Below are 22,889 nucleotides of genomic sequence, written 5' to 3'. Positions count from 1 at the left end.
AATAATCAAAACAGTGTGATACTGACACAAAAATAGACACATGGATCAGTGAAACAGGATAGAGAGCCCAGAAATAAACCCACATATCTATGGCCAAATAATCTTCCACGAAGGAGGCAAGAATATACAATGGAGAAAACAGTCTCTTCAGCAATTGGTGTTGGGGAAGCTAGACAGCCGCGTGTAAGTCAGTGAAGTTAGAACATGCCCTTGCACATACACAAATATGCTCAAAACTGTTTAAAGACTTAAATATACAAATAGCTCATACAGCTCAATATCAAAAAATGAACAACCCAATTAAAAAAATGTGCAGAAGACCTAAATAGACAATTCTCCAAAGAAGACATACAAATGGCACAGGCACATGAAAAGATACTCAACATCAGTAATTATTAGAGAAATGCAAGTCAAAACTACATTGAGATACATCACATCACATTGGTCAGAATGACCATTATCAAACACTCTACAAATAATAATTGCCAGAAAAAGTGTGGAGAAAAGGGAACACTCCTATGCCCTTGGGAATGAAACTTGGTGCAACGACTATGGAGAACAGTATGGATGTCCCTTAAAAAACTGAAAATTGCATTATCATATGATCCAGCTATCCCACTCCCGGGCATATATCCAGAAAAAAACAAAAACTCCAATTCAAAAAAATACATGCACCCCAATGTTCACAGCAACACTATTTACAATAGACAAGACATGGAAGCAACCTAAGTGGCCATCAACAGATGACTGGATAAAGAAGATGTTAAAAAAAAAAAAAAAAGTATTGACACAGCATTGTAAAATGATTATGAATCAATAAAAAATGTTAAAAAAAAGTGTATATATATATATATATATATATATATATACACACACGCACACACACACTGGAATATTACTTGGCCATAAAAAAGAAAGAATGCCATTTGTAGCAACATGGATGGACCTAGAGATTATCATAGTAAGTGAAATAAATCAGAGAAAAGCAAATATCATATGATATTACTCATATGTGAGATCTAAAAAAAATGGCACTAATGAACTTATTTACAAAACAGAAATAGACTCACAGACACAGAAAACAAACTTATGGTTATCAAAGTGGAAATGGGAGTAGGGATAAATTAGGAGTTTGGGATTAACAAATAGACACTACCATATATAAAATAAATAAACAACAAGGACTACACTATAGCACAGGGAACTATATTCAATATCTTGTAATAACCTAAAACGGAAAAGAATCTGAAAAATAACAGATACAGATATGAATAACTGAATCACTTTGCCATACATCTGAAACTAACACAACACTGTAAATCAACTATATTTCAATAAAAAATAATAATTAAAAAGAGGAATTACAAAAATAAATGTATAAAAAATGTAAAAAAAAAAAAACTAAAAACAATGAACTTCACTGTTTAGTCACTTTTGTAGCTAGGAGAGGAAATGAAATCAGCTGACTTCAGAGTACCTGACAGCTCTTCACTAGGCACTACATAAGATATTAATGATAAGACAGATTTCCCAGCACTGTTTTATTCCAGGTACTTGCCAAAAAGGAAACATTCAGAGAAATGCAAACTTTTAAAATTTGGTTGAAAGGTTTTAAACAGACTCAGAGGAAATGCTTTTCTTTAAAAGAGATCACTGAAAAATAAAAGTTGCTTACAACCCTAAATTCAGCACTCACGAGATAGTCTCTGGGATTTCATCTTCCTTTTTGAAGCGACCTGACCATATAAGTATCTTCTTCTCCCAATCCGTAGGTTTATGTAATGGCACTCTGTGGCTGTAAGTGTCTATGAGGAAAACAAGATGAGACAGCTTACTTATATGAGGCCATGACTCTCAAATTTAGTAAAATGCTAAAATGCTATTTGTGCTTTTTAGCTATTCACTAAACAGAATCATTGAGAAATCTCAAGCTAATTATAGCTTTATTTGAATGGAATTTCTGTTTGCTCATTTCTTAAATGAAATTCAGAAGTTCCGTGAGGAATGAGGTAAAATAAAAGCATTGTTTTCCAATACAAGCTCTAGTCATTGAAAGTCCAAAGAACACCATGAACAAAGATGTAAACATAAAAATGATAAACTAAGAAGGGAACAGTGATGAGCTCATTTGACTTCAGTAGAATTTTGTAAAGTTTGTAAGGTAAAATCAGGTTATAAGAGAGCTTGAATAGCAGGGTAAGGTTTTTAGAACTGATTTGAGAACTACTGTAGACTTTGATGCAAGAAAGAAGTTAATGTTTTAGAAAGATTAATCTGCACAATGGGTGGCAAGAAAAAGGATAGGACAGAGTGGGCAATAAGTCTAAATAGGAGATTGTAATACAAGGGTGAGGTGATATAGTCTGAACTGGAGCTGTAACAGTAGAAAGAGAGACAAAAGAGTCAGTATCTGTGGATGACAAAGAATTTAGAGACTGATTAAATGAAGACAAAGAAGGATTCATGAAGTACCTCAAAATTGGATGACTAAGACAATAGCAGTACTGTTAAATGAAACAGGAAGACTCTAAAATGAATCAGTCAGGAGAGGAAAAAGCATGAATGCCATATTAGTTTACTGGGTCTAAATTTATGCCATCTGAGTAGGTTTCATTAATAAGGCAGGAGGGGAGATAATCATCAATGCAAAGGGAGAGCCTTAGGGCATGACCCAGAAAGGATACAGGAGAAAGAGGCAGCAGAGGAAAATGGACCAGCAGAAGAGGCAAGTGAACAAGAAAGGCAGAGTCTTAGATTGTAAGAGAGCCTTTGGAAGAAAGGGGAAGTAACTGAAGGTAAGGAGCAGAAAAGGTTAGGGAATCACAGAATGTCAGGGTTAGAAAGGGCCTTGGAGATGATCTCATCCAACTTCCAGGTACTGCCTGCATCTCTTGCAGACAGACCATATTCCTGACTATTATCTACAAGTCACCTTTATGCTGTACCCTTCACTTAATCAGAAGGCAACAGCAAAAGGAACAGGAAAGTCACTAGGGAAAGAATCCATAAAGAACCAAAAACAAGAAAAGAGGTTTAGAAGTATAGAAATAATACTGCTGTAATTTTATCTTTTAACCCTCCAGCACTTAGCACAACTTCATATTTTTTCTCTTTTTGTGTACTCATTAAAGACAATTCAGAAAGTACAACTGTGGAAAAAGAAAAAGATAAAAAACCACCCCTAATTCTCTTGTCATAGTGTTACCACTATATTTTTACTTTAGTGTGTTTCCTCAGTCTTCTCCCCCTAAGTATGTATGTATATGTAATTTCTATATGTACCATGCTTCTGCTTACACACAATATAAAATTTTGTATCCTGCTTTGATCATTAACATTATGACACTTTCCATGCTAGTATGTGGTATTTATAAGCACCATTTCCAACAGCTGCACATCTCAAGTAGATCTAACATACATAATTAATTCCTGAATCGATACTTGGACTAGTTTCTCATTTTCATACATATATATGGAACATCTTTACATTCAAAGCTTTTTCCACATATAGGGATTATTCCTTGGAATAGATCCCCAGAAGTGAGATACCAGGTCAAAGGGTATAAACATATTTAAGCTCTTGATAAAAATTCTTTGAGGACAGTTGTTTTCTACTCACCAAGACTTGCCTGGCCCTAGTTTACTCCCATGAAGAAGCAACAAACAAATAGCTCCTGGGACCCTACAGTTTACATATTATGCTCCTTCTTGAGTTAGGGAGAGGACTAAACATGGCTGAAGTTAACATACAAACCAGAGCTTACTCCTAGTTATAGTTATACTTTACCCAAAACACCATTTTTTGATTTGGTTCATCTTTGGGGCTTCTTAAAAGATGATTTCTAGAGCACTATTTACTTCAGTGCATCTACTGTCTTACAAAAAGCTCCAGTTCAATCTTCGAGGCAAGAGATGAAAATGACAAATGGGGAAAATAAAGAAATCAGTGCTACCTGTGAGCACAGCTAATATAAGGGAGGTGTGAACTACATAGTAGGGTACGATGTAGGAACCCCTGTGACCACATCTCTTTTAGGTTCTTTTGATTCCAAGCTGTTCTACTCTTTGGGAGTTCCCCAGTCCATAACTAGAAAAACTAATAAAAACTTACGGGTTGGAGCTTTTGGACTTTCTTGTGGTTTGGTGCAAAATCCATTTATTCTCTTTGAATCAGAGTTTCTGGTAGGCCTTAGAAATGAGGAAGCATCTCTTTCACATAACCTAAAATAATTTCCTAGAAAAGAGAGAAAAAAAATGATGAAAAAAATCTGATGTCTCAAAATGAAATGCGTGCAAGATACATATTTCACTTATAAAAATTAACTCATTTAAAAAATGAGTATCCTACACGTAAGATAGGATCAGCTGTAAGTTTTATAAAAGAACTTCTCACATGTGTCTTGTCATAACAATAAGTCTGATGGGAATATTATGCATATGGCACCCGGTTGTTGAGGTGAAGATTAGCAATCTCCCAGAAGTGATAAAACAAGATGACAAGTTGCCAAGTTGCCAACACTCTTCTGGTAAACTCTGGGTGGGGGTCTGCAGTGGCCAGCAAGGGGCTCTAGAAAGTCTTGTTCCATCGGAGCCATAATTCTCCAACTAGAAATCAACTGTAGATATAGTCATGAATTACGTGTAATTTAAAAACTATATACATATATATTTATATACACATAAATGTATAAAACTGTATTATTATATATAGTATATGTATGCAGTCATTTTTTAAAGTCTAAATTCTAAGCACCTATAAAGAGTAATATTACAAAAATCTATGTATTCACCACCCAGTTTCAGCAATTAACAATACATGGCCAATATTGTTTCATCTGAATCCCAAACACAATTATTTTAAAGCAAATCCCAAACATCCTGTCAGTTCATCTATAAATATTTTAGTATGCATCTCAAGACAATAACTTTTCAAAATCATATCCAGAATACCACTGACATAACTAAAAAATATTTTCTCGGTATCAGCACATGATCAAACAATAACTCAATTTCCACAACGGGCTTGTAATTTTTTTTACAGTGGACTTATTCTAAATAAGTGCATGCACTAAATATGGTTGTTGTATCCTGTATAGGTCTCCCCCTCTTTTGTTTCTTTCCCTTTATTTGTTGAAGAAACTAGATCATTAGTTCTACAGAATTTCCCTTGTGTTAGCTCTTGCTGATTGTATCCCCATGGTGTTGTTTAACATATTCTTCTAACTCCCCTATTTCCTATAAACAGATCTTTGAGATTTCATCACATTCAAGTTAGAATTTTGAGCAAGAATATGTCATAGGTGGTACTACGTACATCCCACTGTATTACATCAAAAGGCATTATGTCAATTGTCTTTTTGCGATGTTAAGGTTGAGAAGTAGATGCTATTGGTCTGACTTATCCCTTAGAAGGTTCTCCAGCAAACTTTCATCTAATGTTTTTAGCAGACATCGGTGATGTTACCTAGATCTACTGTTTCACTAAGGGTTGAAAGATGGTACTATTCTGTTATACAGTAACCATTTGGTTATCCTAAGATAAAAGTGATATAGGAAATGTAGAATGCTTGATTCCTTTATTTGGCAGTTTTCAAACTAATGAATTGGTTTCCTTGCAAAGTCACCCTCACAGGTGACTTTCTGTTTAAAAGTAACATAAGTAGCTCTTGCATTTAACACGTGATGTGCCCCAGTCCATTCCAGTTATTTTTCTTTTTGATGCCCAGATGTCCCCATCTTTAGTCACTGGGGACCTTTCTAAGCTGTCTCTTGGGTCCTTTCAACATGCGCTCAGTGATCACAGCCACCTTACTTTCTGACAAGATGTTCTGAACTCATTTTAAATGCTTCCTGCCCCAGATTTGGAATCAGACATTCCTCCAAGGTGCTCTGGTTCCTTTAAAGGCATCATAGAGACGCTTGAGGAAGGCTCATTTGTTACTGAGTTTGTTACGTTTCCAAATCTTCTCCGTGAACAAAGAAATACATTTCTTTTTAAAACAAAGGAATGCTTCAGAACTTAGAAATTTTCACCTTCAGTGTTAGCATGAACATTTTTAATCAGTTGATAATTAATTCGAATTCAAAGCAGAGACAGCCAGAAACCGTTCTGATGAGGGTGAAAGTGGATAATTCTGAATATGGGAGGGTCATGGTACAAGAGAGACTAGGACTGGCATAGGATTCAGTCAGAAGACCATAACAGAGCCCTAGGGCCCTAGGACATGGAAGAAAGGGGGCACTATGTAGTAGAATGGAACAGAAAAAGAAAGCTGGAAAGGCACCAATGATAAATTTGACCAGGGTCCTGGCACTTCATGATGCTCTGGGTGACAAAAAAAGGGATGCCCAAGACTTGCCTTTAATGCAACAAGAATATTGCCTTGTGGTTAAAAGTTCACAGGAGAATTCAAACAGTTTTTAAAAATCTATTTGTTAGTGGACAAATAGACTATACCTTTGAAGTTCCAAACTCCTACTTGGGTATCTTTGTAGCGTCAGAATTTGAAGCAATAAGGGGAGGCAAGAGAGGGAAGAGAAGCAAAATATGGTTATAGCAGTGGACCTCTAAAGCTGGTGAGAAACGTAATTTCCTCACTTTTTTTTCTTGCTGTTAAAAAAACTTTTAAACATAACAATCTAAAAGATATTGACTGGATAAAGAAGTTGTGGAATATTTATACAATAGAATACCACTCAGCCACAAAAAAGAATAAAATAATGCCATTTGCAGCAACATGGATGGCCCTGGAGACTGTCATTCTAAGTGAAGTAAGCCAGAAAGAGAAAGAAAAATGCTACATGATTATCACTCATATGTGGAATACATAAAAAAAGAAGACAAATGAACTTATTTATAAAACAGAAACAGAGTCACAGATATAGAAAACAAACTCATAGTTACCAAGGGGAAGAGTGTGGGAAGGGATAAATCGGGAGTTTGAGATTTGCAGATACTGACTGGTATATATAAAATAGATAAACAAGTTTATACTGTATAGCACAGGGAACTATATTCGATATCTTGTAGTAGCTTACGGTGAAAAAGAATATGAAAACGAATATATGTATATTCATGTATGACTGAAGCACTGTGCTGTACACCAGAAATTGACACAACATTGTAAACTGACTATACTTCAATTAAAAAAAAAAGTAAAAGATATCACTGTGAACTTCTCATGGGCATGTGTTTATATTTGTGTAAAGATTTTTTTATTGATACATAATTCCATTCATAAAAATCCATCCTTTTAAATTAAGTGTAGAATTCAGAAGTTTTTATTATAGACACAAGTTATACATTGATTATTATCTAATTCCAGAAGATTTTCATCACTCCAGAAAGAAACTCTGAATCCACTAGCAGTCACTCTGTGTTTCTTCCTCCCTCCAACCCCAGAAAACCACTAATCTACTTTCTGCCTCTACTGAATTGTATATTCCGGATGTTTTATACAAATAGAATCACGTATGTGGCTTTTTGTAATTTGCTTCTTTTACTTAAAATGTTTTCAAGGTTGTTCATACTGTAGCATTTATCAGTACTTGATTTATTATTTTTTTAATGACAAATTTTCTCATTGCACAGATATCCCAGACTTTGTTTATACATTGTCAGTGGACATTTAGGTAGTTCTTACTTTTTGGCTGTTATAAATAATGCTGACATGGACATTTGTGTACAAGTTTTTGAGTGAACATCTATTTTCATTTCTTTGGGGCATATACTAAGAGGTGAAATTTCTGAGTCACATGGTAACTCCCAAACCCTCTACTCCCAACATCCTCTTTGTCTTTAGCTGAAGATATTTAAGGTGAGGGTTACAGCCACTTCATTGAATTACTCAGTTTTCCTGGGTCTCTCCCATGTATATGTTATTTAATGTCAACTCATTATGTCTCATGTCAACTTAATTCTTAGACCAGACAGAAGAACTGAGAAGGGTAGAAGAAAATTTCTTCCTCCCCGACATGGTCTTGATTTTTTTTTTTTCACTTTTTTGAGGGGGGTGATTAGGTTTATTTATTTTTTTAATGGAGGTGCTGGGGATTGAAGCCAGGATCTCATGCATGCTAAGCACATGCTCTACCACTGAGCTATTCCCTCCCCCACAACATGGTCTTGATTTTTATCTCTCTACTGAGTAGCAACAATGAGAATCTTTCCACATGCTTATGGATATTTGTATATTTTTTCTGGAGAAATGTTCATTCAGCTTCTTTGGCTCATTTTTTAACTGGATTGCTTTTTATTACTGAGTTGTAAGAGTTCTTATATATTCTAGATTCAAGTTCCTTGCCTGATACATGATTTGCAAATATTTTCTCCATTTCATGGGGTATCATTTCATGGTAGTTGATGCCCTTTAAATACAGAAATTTTTAATTGTGATGAAGTCCAATTTATCTATGTTTTCTTTTGCTGCTTGACTGAGCTTTTGGTGTCACAGGTCACAAAGGTTTACTCCTGTTATTTTCTATGAATGTTATAGTTTTAGCTCTAATATTTAGATCTGTGATCCATTTTGAGTTAATGTTGATACATTGTATGTAGAAGGAATCCAACTTCATCCTCTTGCACATTGGGTATCCAGTTCTCCCAGGATCATTTATTGAAAAGACTATTTTTTTCCCCTGTTGAATTGTTTTGACACAATATAGAAAAATGTCCAAAAACGTGAGGGCTTATTTCTGGACTCTCAATTCCATTTCCTACGATCTATATTCCCTTGTATTCTTTGTTGTGTTTTGCCACCGAAGTCTATGTTCTGTGTTAGTTTAGTGGTCAGCTAATAACTGGACAGAGATTTCTTTAAATGCCTTCCACTAATAAGTCTGCTGGCCTCTGCTGAATGGCTTTGTCTGCATTTTGGAGCATGCTCTGGAGTGGGTGAAGGAGAAGCTGTATTGTGTTAGCTCTGAGTCAGAGGAGGGGAAAAAGGTATGCCCCATGAGGGAAGATTTCCATGGAACTACCAGACAGGTCAAAGTAACAGTTCTCTGGGGTGAGGGGCTTTGGGGAGCTCCAAATCTATTCTGCCTTCTTGAGTGTCTGCTAGGTTTTCATAGCTATGACTGAGACTATTAGTTTTCAAGGCTACTGTGAAGCCAAGAGGAAACAGGAATCAGTTAAAACTTTATAAGTCTTGCTGTTCTTACCATGATTAAGTGATTTTCTTGGAGAAATGCTACTCAGATTGTCACAAGCCTCTGGGTATTTTATAGAGTTCTGAAAAAGCTGAATGTAAGAATTTGGCAGTGTTTTCATTGCTTTTATATAGGAGTGGATTTTCAGAGTCCTAACTGACATACTGAAGTTGGAACTGCTATGTACCAAGATTTGTGGTTGCCTGCAGTCTGATTTCTTTCATAAGAGGCCTCATTTATTTCAGTTTTCTAGGCATGTAGTCCCGGAAAGCTTTGCCTGGGTCTGGGAAACCACACCACCAGTGCCACCTAGTGGCAGCAAGTATACACTGTAAGGAAAGTAGATAAAATGATAACTGATCTCAGCTTCTTTCATCATTCTAAATGTGGGTAATGTAATATTTACTTCACCAGGGTTGACTAAAGGGTTAAATGGAAAAACAAATGTGAAAGCATTTGGCAAGATGCTCAAGACACAGTAGGCACTCTGAATGTTAAGTTTGTTTCTTGCAACGCTACTTACAATACTAATCTTCAAAACATTTTCAGAGCATTTTGATTTTACTGCTAAGGTGGTCAGAATTTCTGACCAAGGTAATTTTATACAGTTACCAGAGGAAATTCTATGAAACCCTTCAAAAACTCTTCATAGCTCTCAGGATTGAAACAAAATTATTCAATGCTGTGACTCTAAAACTTCAGTATGCATCAAAACCACCCAAATGGCTTGTTAAAATGCAAATCACTAGGCCCACCTACCTCCAGTTTTGGAATCAACAGTTCTAGGGGGAAGGTTGGGAATTTGCATTTCTATCAAGTTATTAGGGGAAGCTGCTACTGCTGGTTTGGAACTATACTTTGAGAACCACTATGTTTTGGCGGTTTAAAAAATTGTGGTAAAACATATATAACACAAAATTGAACATTTTAAACATTTTTAAGCGTATAGTTCCGTGGCATTAAATAATTAATGATCACACTGTTGTGCCACTATTACCACCATCCATTTCCAGGTTTTTTCATCTCCCCTAGAGAAACACTAGTTTAATGTGACCTACAACGCTCCATCTCACACCATCCTGTCCCATTCCCTTCTGGCAGGCACTGAGACAGAAAGGAACAAAGTTAACTGGCAGTGAGCTCTATTGTCTAAATAGGAAACAGGAAAGAATCAGTAATTATTTTCTTAGGTACTTCCCTCCCCCATCCCTCTTAATTAGAACAGAGGCAGTTGAGGAGAACAGAACAGAACAGAGACAGTTTAGAAGAATAAAAGACAAGCTGCCTCTCAGCTCAGTTCAGGTAATAATGAAAAAGCAAAAGTGCTATCACCAGCAACTTACTGTGAGTTACATAAATGCATGTTTGGAGATATTCATTCATTCAACAAATAATAATTGAGTACTTAGTATGTATCAGGCATTGTTCTAGGCAATATAAAAAAGAGATAAAAATCTATGCCAGTCAAACTTTCATTCTACTGGAGAGAGAGAAAATATATATATATATATTTATTTATTTATTTATTGTTAGATAGTAGCTTCCAAAGAGAAAAAATAAACAATGGGGACACTAAGTGTTTGTGTGCTTGGAATGTGACTGTGTGTGTGTGTGAAATTTTAGATAGGGTAGCAGGAGTTCTCTCTGAGAATGCTACTTTTGAAGGAAGTGAGGGAGCTAGAAGGCAAGGATCTGGTGAAAGAGCATTCCAAACAGAAATCACAGTAAGTGCAAAGGCCCTGAAGTGTTCTAGGGACACAAAGAGGAGGCCAGCATGGCTGGAACAGAGTGAATAATAAAAAGAAGTGTAGGATTTGAAGTCACAGAGGTGCCCAGGGATGGAGGTACAGAATAGGGATTTAAAGGCATGAGAGATTTACCTAGATCAGAAAATATCTCCCAACTTTTTCTTACTAAAACTTCATACCGGATACCAGTAATTTTTAACTCCCTAAGGTATAACTACTTATTAAAACATAAACATGATGTTATACATATTATAAATAACAGACCATTATAAAAATAATTTAAAAACCTGGTATCTACTAAAAAAAACGGGAAGTATTTGATATGATTCTGGTCTTTATTTTGTAATTACAAAAAAATTAAAGCATAAAAATGTTTTAGTGTCATAAACTCTTCTTTTCTACCTCAAAGAAAAAGAATATATTGTCCTAGACACTGAAGCCAGAAATTTCCCATCCTCTGGTGGATCACAATTAAAAACAAACATATAAACCACAAGAAAAACAGCCCTTTAAACCTTTGGCTACAATTAAAGCCTGTCCCTGGTTGACCAGTTCTGTGTCCCCAGGGCCCTAGCAGGAAGTCAAGATGAAGCCCCACTGCTGCTCCTCAGGCCCTGACTGGCAAATGGCTGATTAATCTTAAGAGTACAGGTCCTCAAACTTTAGTGTGCAACAGAAGCACTCAGAACTCTTAGCACAGACTATTGGACCCCATTTCCAGTTTCTGACTCAGTAAGTGTAGGTGGAGCCTGAGAATTTGCATTTCTAACAGTTTCCCAGGTGATGCTGATACTGTTGGTCTGGGGACTCACAATTTGAAAATCAGTGTCTTAGAGTTACTACTGCTAGCTGGAGGCTCCAGTGGTTCAGCCCAGATGAGGCAGTTCAGGTACTGGCTTCTGCTGTTGTCTCTTCCTTTCCATAAAAAGTCTTTCTAACCCCAATTGACAGTGCAGAGTGGTGGAGATGCTTTGTTTTTTTTTTTCCCTCAAGACTCTTTCAAGACTCTCTTGGAGATAACCATCAGTGATGTTACTTGGGACATAATCAATCTCTGGGAATTAGCAATGATAAATGAAGGTTCAATGAATGCTGAAGGAGAAACAGGCTTTTAGAAGATCATCTAATTTAGTATTTCCTAGCCTGTGTGAAGATCAGTTGCCAGGTTTGTTACACGTATGTTGTTAGTTACAAAGTTTGCCAGTGATTTGCTTAAAAATAAAATCATGGCATTTGTCCAATCCCCTAAAACTACACAAAACAAAGAATTTTGATACATGCAGATTTAAAAATATCAACCAGGAAGTTGAGGGAGTCCCAGGATGAAATGCAGATTGTGACAAATGTATCTAACTGTATTAGAAATGTATGACCTAACCTCATAACTTCAAGGTGGGAAAAAAGAAGCTGATCTACGTAACTGTGGAAAATACTGTTTTGACTGGAAACTGTAAGACTAAAGACAAAAAATATATATAAACACTATACTCTAGTTGGCAAATTTGTTTCTTATAGGAGCATGGGTTAACAATGAACAAATAAGTAACTAAATGGTAGATAATGACAGCGAGCCAGGTTTCTCACCCTCAAAGAAAGAAATTCCAAACGTGAGGGTGGAAGGCTAGAAAGAATGTGTGCTGGATCAGAGTCAGAGAACTCAGGATGAACCCCTTTAGCCTTATATATAAACTCCTCCCTCCCTCTCCCTCCCTCCCTCTCTCTCTCCCCACCCCCATAGAGACAAAAGAGAAATGATAGATATGAAATAAATATAGGCATAATTAGAAGTATGTGTGTATACATAGTTTAGTACATACACATATATTTTCTAGCTCTACCCACTGGAAGGCCTGGAATTAGTGACACTTTAGTAGCAACAAGCATACTCAGTGCTCAGATCTTGGTTTCTAAATACCATTATCCAATAAAAGGAACCAGGGATCCTTGGAGAAAAATAGCTGACTCTAGGTTGGGGCAGAGAAATTACAAGATGAGTCTGGAATATCCTGTAGTGCCAGAAAGTAAGGAAGTGTTCAAAAAATAAAAGGAGGAGGGCACGTAAAGAGACACAGGAGCTGATGTGATAGAAACTAAACTGGAATAATATGAACAACACAATAAATTAACATAGTAATAGATTGTAATTTAAAATGAGTCCACATATAAATAAATAAATAAATAAATAAATAAATAAATAAATAAATAAATAAATAAATAAAATATGAGTCAATTCTAATTTGAATAACTGGATGAATGAATAAACAGGGAAAAAGGGACAAATCTCTGACAGAAAAACCCCAAATATATGTAGATACGCTTTCCCTTCTGGATTCTTCTCCCCTTGCATGTGGGTTTGAACTTAGCGCTTGCTTCCGACGAAAAGAGTACGGAAAGGGAAAAATAGTGACTTTACAAGGAAGAAACAAACTGGCCTAGGTTAATTCATCAGTAATAAATCACGTGGATATTATGTACTCTCTACTCTGATGTGATGAAAAGGGCACTTTACTTCTGTGCTATTTATTCTTCCCCTAAACTCATAATGCTAGTCTTAGCATGATAAAGCGTCAAACAAAACCAAATTGAGAGGCATTCTACAAAACATCTGACCAGTATTCCTTAAAACTGTCAAGATCATGAAAATCAAAGACTGTGAAACTGTCACAAAACAGAAGACACTAAGGAGACAGGGACAACTAAATGCAACGTGGTATCTTGGACTGGATCCTGGAACAGAAATGGACATCAGCAGAATAACCAATAAAAACCAAATGAAGTCTGTCCTTTGGTTGATAGCAAAGTACCAATGTTAACTTCTTAATATTGACAAATGTACTGTGCTTATGTAAAACAATAGCATTTGGGGTAAATGGATGAGGGGTACACAGAACTCTGTACTATCTTTGTGACATCTCTGTAAATTAAAATTATTTCAAATAAAAACATGGCTATTAATTACATCTTACCATTTTTCACTTTATACATAGTTTACAAAATTTTTATATTTATTTGATATTTAATATTTTAAGAGAATTTGACGTTATCTTTATAAAAATGTCATTCTCACTCATTTGCCTCCAATGTGCTTTTGGAGTGGGATTGAAAAGGAAAGAAATGGGACATAGGTAGGAAATGTGTCCAATTCAGGGTAAACCAAAGAAATGCAGGTGAAGGTCACGTGACTAGTGTACCTTGATGGAGATAAGATGAGAAAATTACACATGATGATATATATCTTGTCACATCTTGCTATTTTCAAATGTGGTTGCTATTACCTGTGAGCCTGTTAGAAATGCAAACTCTCAGCTCCCACCCCAGACCTATAGAATCTTAATCCGCATTTTTAATGAGATATCCAAGTGATTCATACGAACATTAAATTTCAAGAAGCAAATAGATACCCACCACGTTCATTCAACAGCTGATGAATACATACTGTGTGCCAGACACATGGAAACCAACACTGCAGAACAGTGCTCTTCAGCCTCAGCTGGGAGCTTCAAGGAAATACAAAGTCTCAGACCCAACCCTAAACCTTCAGAATCTCCTGGGGTTAGGACTGGAAAAATGTTTTTACAGCCCTTCAAGTGATGCTTGTGCATACTGAAGTTTGAGAAGCACTACTCCAGAAAGGTGGATTGCAAGCTCTGTATACTGAAATTATCACCAAAAAACTCACAGAAGAACCCAAAGCACAGGGCCATCCCAAACCAGCTAAATTCCAATTTCTGTGACGAGAACTCTGGCATTTGTATTTTTCTTAAAAGATTCTCTAAGTGATTCTAACGTGCTGCCATGTTTGAGAATCCCTATTCTTCAACATAACCAGCTAGATTCCCTGTTGAACACAGACCCATAAATGAGGAAGGCATACATGTAGAGCTTAACTCCTATGCCTCTGGATGTGTTCAAAATCCCGCTCTTCAACAACAATTCACTGAAAAGGAGCTCTGCTTTATTTCTAACTTCCGCATATCAATAATACGTAACTCATTACACCGAAAGTTTGGAATCCCTGTGGAGTATATTAAAATATGAACAGCTTTCAGATTTTACAGAGCATGCAGTCTCTTGATACGCTAGCTACTCAGTTACTTGACAATATGCAGTGGGAACTGTTCTACAGGTCATCCCCCGTGTTCTCATCCTCATTCCCCGGGGAAAAGGGTTTATTTCACATCCCTCCTCTACAGCAGCTGGCGGCCCCTCACAGGTAAACAGCCACTGTCTGATTATCACACAATGAATGACCAGAGCTCACAGAGCTGACCCAACTGCACTACTGTGAGACTCTGCCCTTATTCTCTTCCCAGTGATCCAGAAGGCCAGGAGCTACCATCATCCCAGCTGGGAGAAGCACCTTGTTTCCAGGGCAACGATGTTCCTTGTTCATGTCCCATGTAAAGACTTTTTGATCTAAATATTTAGGCAGCTCTCATGCTAGCCCACAAATGCCTATTTAATCCTTCTAGAACTGAAACAGTATATTGCTCACCCTGAAATGTTTGCTGTGATAGGAAAGCGCAAGTCTGAGGAAGGAACTTTGAAAGTTTGTTTTGTGAATCAGAGTCAATTTTAAGTGTCAGGAGGAAAAAGCTAAATGTATGCTTATTCTGAGGATGGCAAAGTTCCTATATATATGCTATCTAGTCAATACTGTATTTTATAATTATGATGAAATCATATGTCAAATGTTTATAGCTGCTCAGCAGACCTACCAGAAAGAAAAATGATTAAGTTAGGGTAATTATGTGGCTTAGAGAAGTTGGAGAACCACTGATTTGCTTTCTATATTAGAAGCAAAGCTGGATTGCTCTAAAGGCTGACCACAACAAAACAAACCTGAAACATTAACTTGCTCTGAGCTTTTTTCAGTGATGAAACCTGAACAGCTTGATGTCTCCTGACTGCAACTATTCTGACAAAGGATGGATTTTTTTTCTGGCTTCAAACTCTGATTTGCCCTGCTCTTGTATATGACATAGACTTCTGTATCTGCCTGCCAGGCAGCCTATTCTCACCAGCCTAACTGCCTTAATGAGTTAATAAGGGCCTGGCTGATGTCCTTGGGTGAGATTTAAGTGATGATACTGGCCTAGTGCACTCTGGTTCTGCGTGTTGTGCCTACCCACACTCCCCGACAGTGAGAGTCCTTTGTCTGCCAAACCCAAAAGAATTTGGGAAATGGACAGAGCAATTTTGAGCAGGAAAGCAACAATAACCATGGTGATTTTGGAAGATAAATCTGAGAGCAGAATGCAGGACAGGCTGGGGATGGGGGAAAAGTAGGGTAAAGGGAACAGAAATGGGTAGACATGAATATGGAAACCTCCTTTTAGGTGGTGTCACAACACTGCAGTTCAAGTGGGTTGTGCACAGGAAAGAGGACAGCTATAGGTCCCAAGAGAGAGGAATGAACATGTGAAAAATACTAGGAAGGAAAAATGGGCAAGACACACTGCCATGAGTTTTTCTGGGCAGGCTAGAACTCTAATCACCATTTGGAACACTGTTTCTATGGGAAAAGATCTTAGAGTTCAAAAAAATAGTTTTATAAATAAACCCTTGAAACCTGGCCAGTTTTTAAATTGGGAGGGGAACTCTATGGAAAGAAAAGTATCTATGTATCTGGTGGCCAAACTTCAGTGAGATGAGGCCACTCCTTGGTGATCTTCTGTCCTCCCATCAACATTCCAGCCCACTCTCAACAGCGGCTATTTGAAACTCTGTCTCAGCTGTTGACCTCAATTGGTTTTGTGACAGAAACAGATTCCCTGCCTCTCCATCTGTTCTCTCATCTGCCCCTGCAGGCTCGGAAGAACACTCATCCATCCTTCACTCAGAACTAGTGAACCCTTCCATTTGTGATGTAGGTTGCTGAGAGATGTACCAAAATTCTCACAACCTCTAGATTCTTGCTTTCCACTGCCTTTTTCCTGCCAAACATTGTCTCCCCCCTCTTAAAAAATCTTTAAATTATAAAAGAAACACTTGCTCATTACAGAAAATTTGGAAACTAAAAAAAAGGTATGAAGAAAAATAAAAGCATCCATAATCACACCACCTGGGTATAACAACTTAGTGTATCTCTCCCTGGACTTTCCTATGCTTAGACACAACATATACATTTCTCATAATCAGATAACATCATTATCTTGTTTATGTCACAAATACATTTCCAAAACATGAATTTAAAAATACTTTTCATAGCTGTATAATATCCAACAGATACAACTTGAATTCAATCATTCCTAATGGCTGGATTTATTTCTCATTTTTTACTACTGCAGAAAATGTTTCAATGAACAGTTTTCTACATAAATCCTTAATGGCATTTCTGACTATTTTCTTATATGGAATCCTGGTAGTGGAAGGCTAAAGGATATAAGGGTTAAAGAACATGAATCCTTTTAAGATTTTTAATATATATAGCAAACTTCTTTCCAGAAAGGCTGAATTGATTTATACTTCTACTGGTAGTTGATAAGTATTCTTGACTCATTACACCATAATGGCACTGAGGGTCCACTGGACAAAAGATTCACTTGTTCTCAACAGCTCCAATAAATAAAATTCTATCTCCTTCTTTTCACAGCTCAAGTGACTGAATAAGTGGTATGTATTTACTACCTTCACCCCATCGCCAACATATTGGCTACAATGTTTCTTTCCCCACTCACTTTACTAAGATTGCTGTAAACTAGTGATTTCTTTCTAGTTGTATGAATGTTTTTTTGAATCATCATTAGCTCATTTGACTCTCCTCTTTCCATCTTTGTGACCATTTGACTCTACTGATCTCATCCTTCTACAAGGACTCAGTCCCCCCTTACATTCCACCACCACATTCTCTTCCTTCATCTCTGACCTCTGTCACCTACCTTCTTTGGTATCCTCTGCCACTTCCTATTGCTTACACTGTCAGGTCTCCAAGGTTTGGTCTTTGCCTCTGTTCCTCACTACTCTTAGGGAGGACTCTCCTGTTTTAATAATCAGCTCCACACTGATGGCTCCCGTATATTTCCCTAACTTTACCAACCTCTGTCCTCAGGTCTTTGACTGAGGTCCCATCCTCACCTATAACTAGATGCCACCTCCCACTCAATAAGGCACCACCCTCTCTGCCAAACCAGTACCCCTTCCCAACTTTCTCAATTCTGACAATGGGACAACACTCCTTCAGTCCTCCATGCTCAAAAACTTCAGTCTTTAAGTCCTTTCTTAAATTACTCTAGGTCTCAAAGCCATACTAATTTCTTCAAAACACTTCCTAGATCTGTTCCTTTACTGTCATTTGCATGATCACCTCACACATGGATTACTATAATATCTTCACAGGTAGTAGCTATTCCTGTTGTATGCAGCAACTATATTAATTTTCCAAAAACGTTTTTTTAATGACTTCTGCTTGAAGGTTTCCTTTTTGTCCAAATTCATCTGGTTCAAACTCTCATAGTCACACTTTATCTCCCATTACCTCCTGAAATCCAAGGTAATCCTTTCTCCCCTCACACCCTCTCCAGACTCATTACTGTCCCTACCTTTGCTTCACTCCTCCACCCTGTTTCTTTTTTTAAAATATATTTTTATTGAAGTATAGTCAGTTTAGAATGTTGTGCCAACTTCTGGTGTACAGCACAATACTTCAGTCACATAGCATCCCTTCTGTTTCAACAGAGCCTTCAGTAGATACCCTAACCTACATTACTTTCCTTATTCTGAATTTGTAAAGCCAGTGATATGCTGGCTCTTGGTAAGGGGTTGATGAGGAAAAGCCCTGATTTGTAGTGTTTGCCAATAACCCTCACCATGGCAGATCTCAAGCTGCCAATGTAACATGACTGTGAAACTGGGAAGAGATATGCACAAAACCAGGAGGAACCAGCTCCATGACACTAGAGTAGCATTTAAAATCTGTGTTGCAATCTAGAACTTTATACTGTCTTGTATAAGCTCTCCAGGCATATTATATAGGTCTGTTTGTTCACTGCAATAAACTCTAGTCTTAGGAAGAGTGGCAGGCCACTCATTCTAGAGCTTTCATAGTGAACGGGGCACACAGCATATGCTTGATAAAAACCTGTTGGCAAGACTTGGAGGGAGTGATAAAGCAAAGCCAAAGACTATCATGAAATGGTAAAAATGGGCATGTACTCATTTAGGGCTAGTTAGTAAGAACAAACAAAAAGAGCAATGAAGGAGCAGAATGTAGTGGACATAAAATCAGAATGGGAGCCAGGAGGTATTCCCAGCTTTGTACTTGTGTGACCCTTAGCAAGCCAATTCTCTTCCTGATGACTTAAGACTCCTCATCTGTAAAATTAGGGTACTACATGTCTTCTAACTTATCTCTAGATTCTAGTGCTCTGGGATGTGGGTTAAACTGACAAGGAGGCTGCCCACGGTCTACTGCATTGGTTTAATAATAATCCAAATTCATGTTAAAACCTGCTAATAAGTCAAAGGCGTTTAGGGCAGTAAGTCTTTTCTGAAGGTGTGAAGAAACATTCTCGTAACACCATTCCACTCCTTTGACCTATTCATTATTATACAGAAAGTAATTATTATTAAAACAATTATTTAAAAAATTATTAAAAATAATCATTCCAAAAAGTTATCTATTACCTATCTATTATGAGCTGGTAAGGCTGATAAGGCTGAAGATTTAGTAAAAACAAAACACATCCAGTCCTTACCCTCATGGAACCCACAGTAGTGTGGGTCAGTAGCCATTTAGTTCCAAATCATCACAAAGGTGCTTTTTAGTTTAGCACAGATTGCTCTGAGTAACAGATGCAAGCTATGGACCCTCTCTTCCCCAAACAGGCATATAATCATAAAAATCTGAATGTAATTTCAGGAGTTCATAGGATCTCTCATATGTGAAAGGGTCCAAGAACTGGAAGTTAACAACTCTGACCTACATCTACAAAACAGTAGACAAATTCAGTATCATAAAAGCCTATATTCTGTTCGCTAAAGGAGTATAGTAAAGATTTCCAACAGAAACAATTAAAAATAAGGGCCCATCATCTAAAGAATTAAGCCTTGGCTTTTTGAAATTTCAGTCACCTAGAGTATCTTCTTTCAAATAATATTCTGGATAAGTGAGGTATGCCTAGATGATGTTTCTATCTGGTCTACTATTCCTTTGGTAAGGTTGCCAGTTAAATTAGTCTTCTTATTTAAAGCTATTTGCATATAAATGTGTGCTTCCAATTCACAAGTAAATCTTCATTTTATTATTCTTCCATTTCACACCAAAGAGACCGAATTAGCCCTAACAAATACACGTACACACATATCTGAACAAGCAGCTTGAACAAAGCAAAGAATACAAGTATCAGAGTTAGAGGGCACTGACTCACTTCCTGACTCAAACATTTTATGGTGAAGCCATCTGGGACAAGTCATCTAACTCTCAGACCTATGTTTATTCATTTGTAAAATAAAGAGTGGATAATAAGACGTACCTAAAAGGGCTATTATGAGAATTCAATCAAGTAAAACAATGTTTGTGTCAAAGTGTTTAGCTATAAAATGGGCAAAACTGGGTGAAAGAGCAGATTGCTTGGAGCTGCTCATAAAACATGAGACACTGAGAGATCCTTTGGGAAGAGCTGCTCATATAATATCCTTAACGGATCTAACTGGAGTAAAATAAATTGTTCTTAAATTGCTCAGGGAACTTTGTTTTCATTGAGTGCCCAATAATAAAGTTCTTAAAGTTTGCAGCCAGACTTTGGAATCTTTACAATGCATAAATATATTCTCAAGGCAAGAAGATGAACTACTTACAAACAAGTCTTGGTTTCATAGTCAAAGTCCCTTTTACAGGCCTTTTTTTTTTTTTTAAACAATGCAATGATTCTTTCACTTACCTTGCTGGAAGGGTTAACAGGATGCATACAAAAGATTTTAGATGAATTAGTCCATCAAAGCTGAACAAATCAATGAAATCAATCTCTTTTAGTGGAGAGGGTATTTTTTTTAAGTAAGTAAATAATATTTACTTGAGACATGAGACATGTTTTCTAGTCCATTCTCCATGCAAAATAAGCCACGTAAAGGGTAACTTTTTTTTTTTACATTGTTACATTTACATTTACAATGTACAGTTACATTATCTCAATAGCCAAGTTTGGGCGATTCTGCCTTTAAAATTTGAATTAAACAACTTTTTAGTAATTTGGTACTAAGGAATTGATCATTACACCTTATCAAAGTTCATAAAGGTGAACAAAAGAGTAATTTGCTGGTGCCTAGAAAAGAGCCAAGAGGCGGATTTCTCTGCCCTACTAAGCAAAGGGTCTATTGGTTTCCCCCAAATGCAAATTAAGCTCTGATTCCAAATAGTTATTACACAAATGTCCCCTAGGAAAACAAACCGCAGCTCCTGTATTTACGTAACACTTTCTTCCAAGATATTCAAAGCACCTTACTGTAGAATTATTTAAAAGAAATGTATCTCCCATTTTCAGAAAACAATTACTATTATTCTGTGAGACCTTAAATCCCTTGCCCAATCAGATGCCAAATGGATAGGAAACCCTAGACTCGAGGTTTTCTCTGAGGGCAGGAATAAACTCTAGAGATGATGGGGGTGGGGAAGGAGTCTGGAGAAACTCAGGACTCAAGTAGGCTATCGGACAGGAGAGGTTAGGTGGAAAGCTGAATGAATCAGGCAATGGAGTTCTCGGGATGGCAGGTGCATTAAGAATTGAGCTCAGACAGACTAGGGAGTAGGGAAAGTGACCGGGGAGTAAGGGCTGGTTAGGTTGGCGGGAGCTGGGTGGGTGAAGAACCAGGTGGGAGGGTCAGTCCTGGCTAGCCCCCAGTGTCTGCCTACCAGGTGCTCAGCCCTTGCTACTTCCCATTATTACTACCGGGAGGTAGGAATCCGAGCTACCTGAGGGAGTGCGTAATGGAACAGAGCAATTATCACGCAGGCCTGAGGAGGCTGCAGGATTCCTCCACCCACAGAGGCCGAGCTGGCTTCCCGCCCGCCCCAGCCAGGCCCGCGTCTCACCAGCCGCCAGGCGCAGGCCGCGGAGGCTCCCCATGGCCGCCTACTCCGCCGACCAGCACTGGGCCCCAGGGGCGGCGGTGGCGCGTGTGCGTTCAATGTCACTGAGCACCGCGAAGGGAAGGACGATAGTCGCACTGGGGGGGCGGGGCCTGTGGGGTGTGAGGGTGGAGCGAGCGGGTCGAGCGTGGCGCGGGGGGCGGGGCCTCCGGGGGCGTGCGTGACGCGCAGAACGTGTGGGTCGTGCGTGGCTCTCAGAAAGTGCGGGCAGCGTGCCCCGCCGGGCGCGGCCCTGCAACTTGGGCGCGTTCTTAAGGATGCCCTTCTGGAATGTGGGTGTCGTTGGCCTTTGCGATATTATTCTGTGCATTTGCATAAAGTACTCATTTAAAATAGAAGAAAGGTAATGTACATATTGTAGGACTTCTGTGAATTGTAGACCCTGAAATCATACTTTATAGATAAACCAGTATTTCAATACACTGTTTTTCAGTGTTTCAAATAAATACATGTATGCCTTTATTAAAACTACATACTTGGGTTCCTAGTAACCAGTTGCCTTCACTTCTTACTGGTTTGGGGAGTATTTCTACGGCTACCCGAAAAATTGACATATAACCTTCCTGTTTGGTCTTCTATTTGCCTATTAAAAAAAAAAAAAACTAAACATTATTTCCACACCTAAACACCCCTTTCAACCCTTATCCCACAGTGCTAGAAGTATTTTTTCTTGACATTTCTGGGTGGGCCCAAAACCTTAAAGAACAAAGAACCGTCTGCTTTAGGGACAGGATGGGAGGATTAAGAAAAGCTTCACTTTCTACTTTAGATTTCCTCCTCCAACGCCCTGGTTGGTGCGACCAGAAAATTATTTACCTTTCTGTAAGAAAGTGGAATTGAAGTAAAACGATCCCTTCAAATTCTGACATTCTTCGATCTGGGCCAGTTCCAGGAAGACATGTTAA

General features: G+C 37.8%; 1 protein-coding gene across 1 annotated transcript in view; it reads right to left on the bottom strand.

The window, feature by feature from the left end:
- Positions 1 to 22,083, bottom strand: part of FAM162A (family with sequence similarity 162 member A) — a 30,280-nt gene extending 8,197 nt beyond the window's left edge. The window contains exons 1-3 of the mRNA XM_074364618.1: positions 21,928 to 22,083; positions 4,112 to 4,234; positions 1,697 to 1,805 (exon numbers count right to left, since the gene is read on the bottom strand). Coding sequence (XP_074220719.1) covers positions 1,697 to 1,805; positions 4,112 to 4,234; positions 21,928 to 21,961 — 266 coding nt within the window. The 5' untranslated portion in view covers positions 21,962 to 22,083. The remainder of the gene's footprint in view (positions 1 to 1,696; positions 1,806 to 4,111; positions 4,235 to 21,927) is intronic.
- Positions 22,084 to 22,889: the final 806 nt, after the last annotated feature.

The sequence above is a fragment of the Camelus bactrianus genome, chromosome 1, assembly GCF_048773025.1.
Source record: "Camelus bactrianus isolate YW-2024 breed Bactrian camel chromosome 1, ASM4877302v1, whole genome shotgun sequence".
In the NCBI taxonomy this organism is placed as follows: Eukaryota; Metazoa; Chordata; class Mammalia; order Artiodactyla; family Camelidae; genus Camelus; species Camelus bactrianus.
Note: the sequence above shows the minus strand (reverse complement) of the source record. Positions and strands in the feature narration are given on the sequence as shown.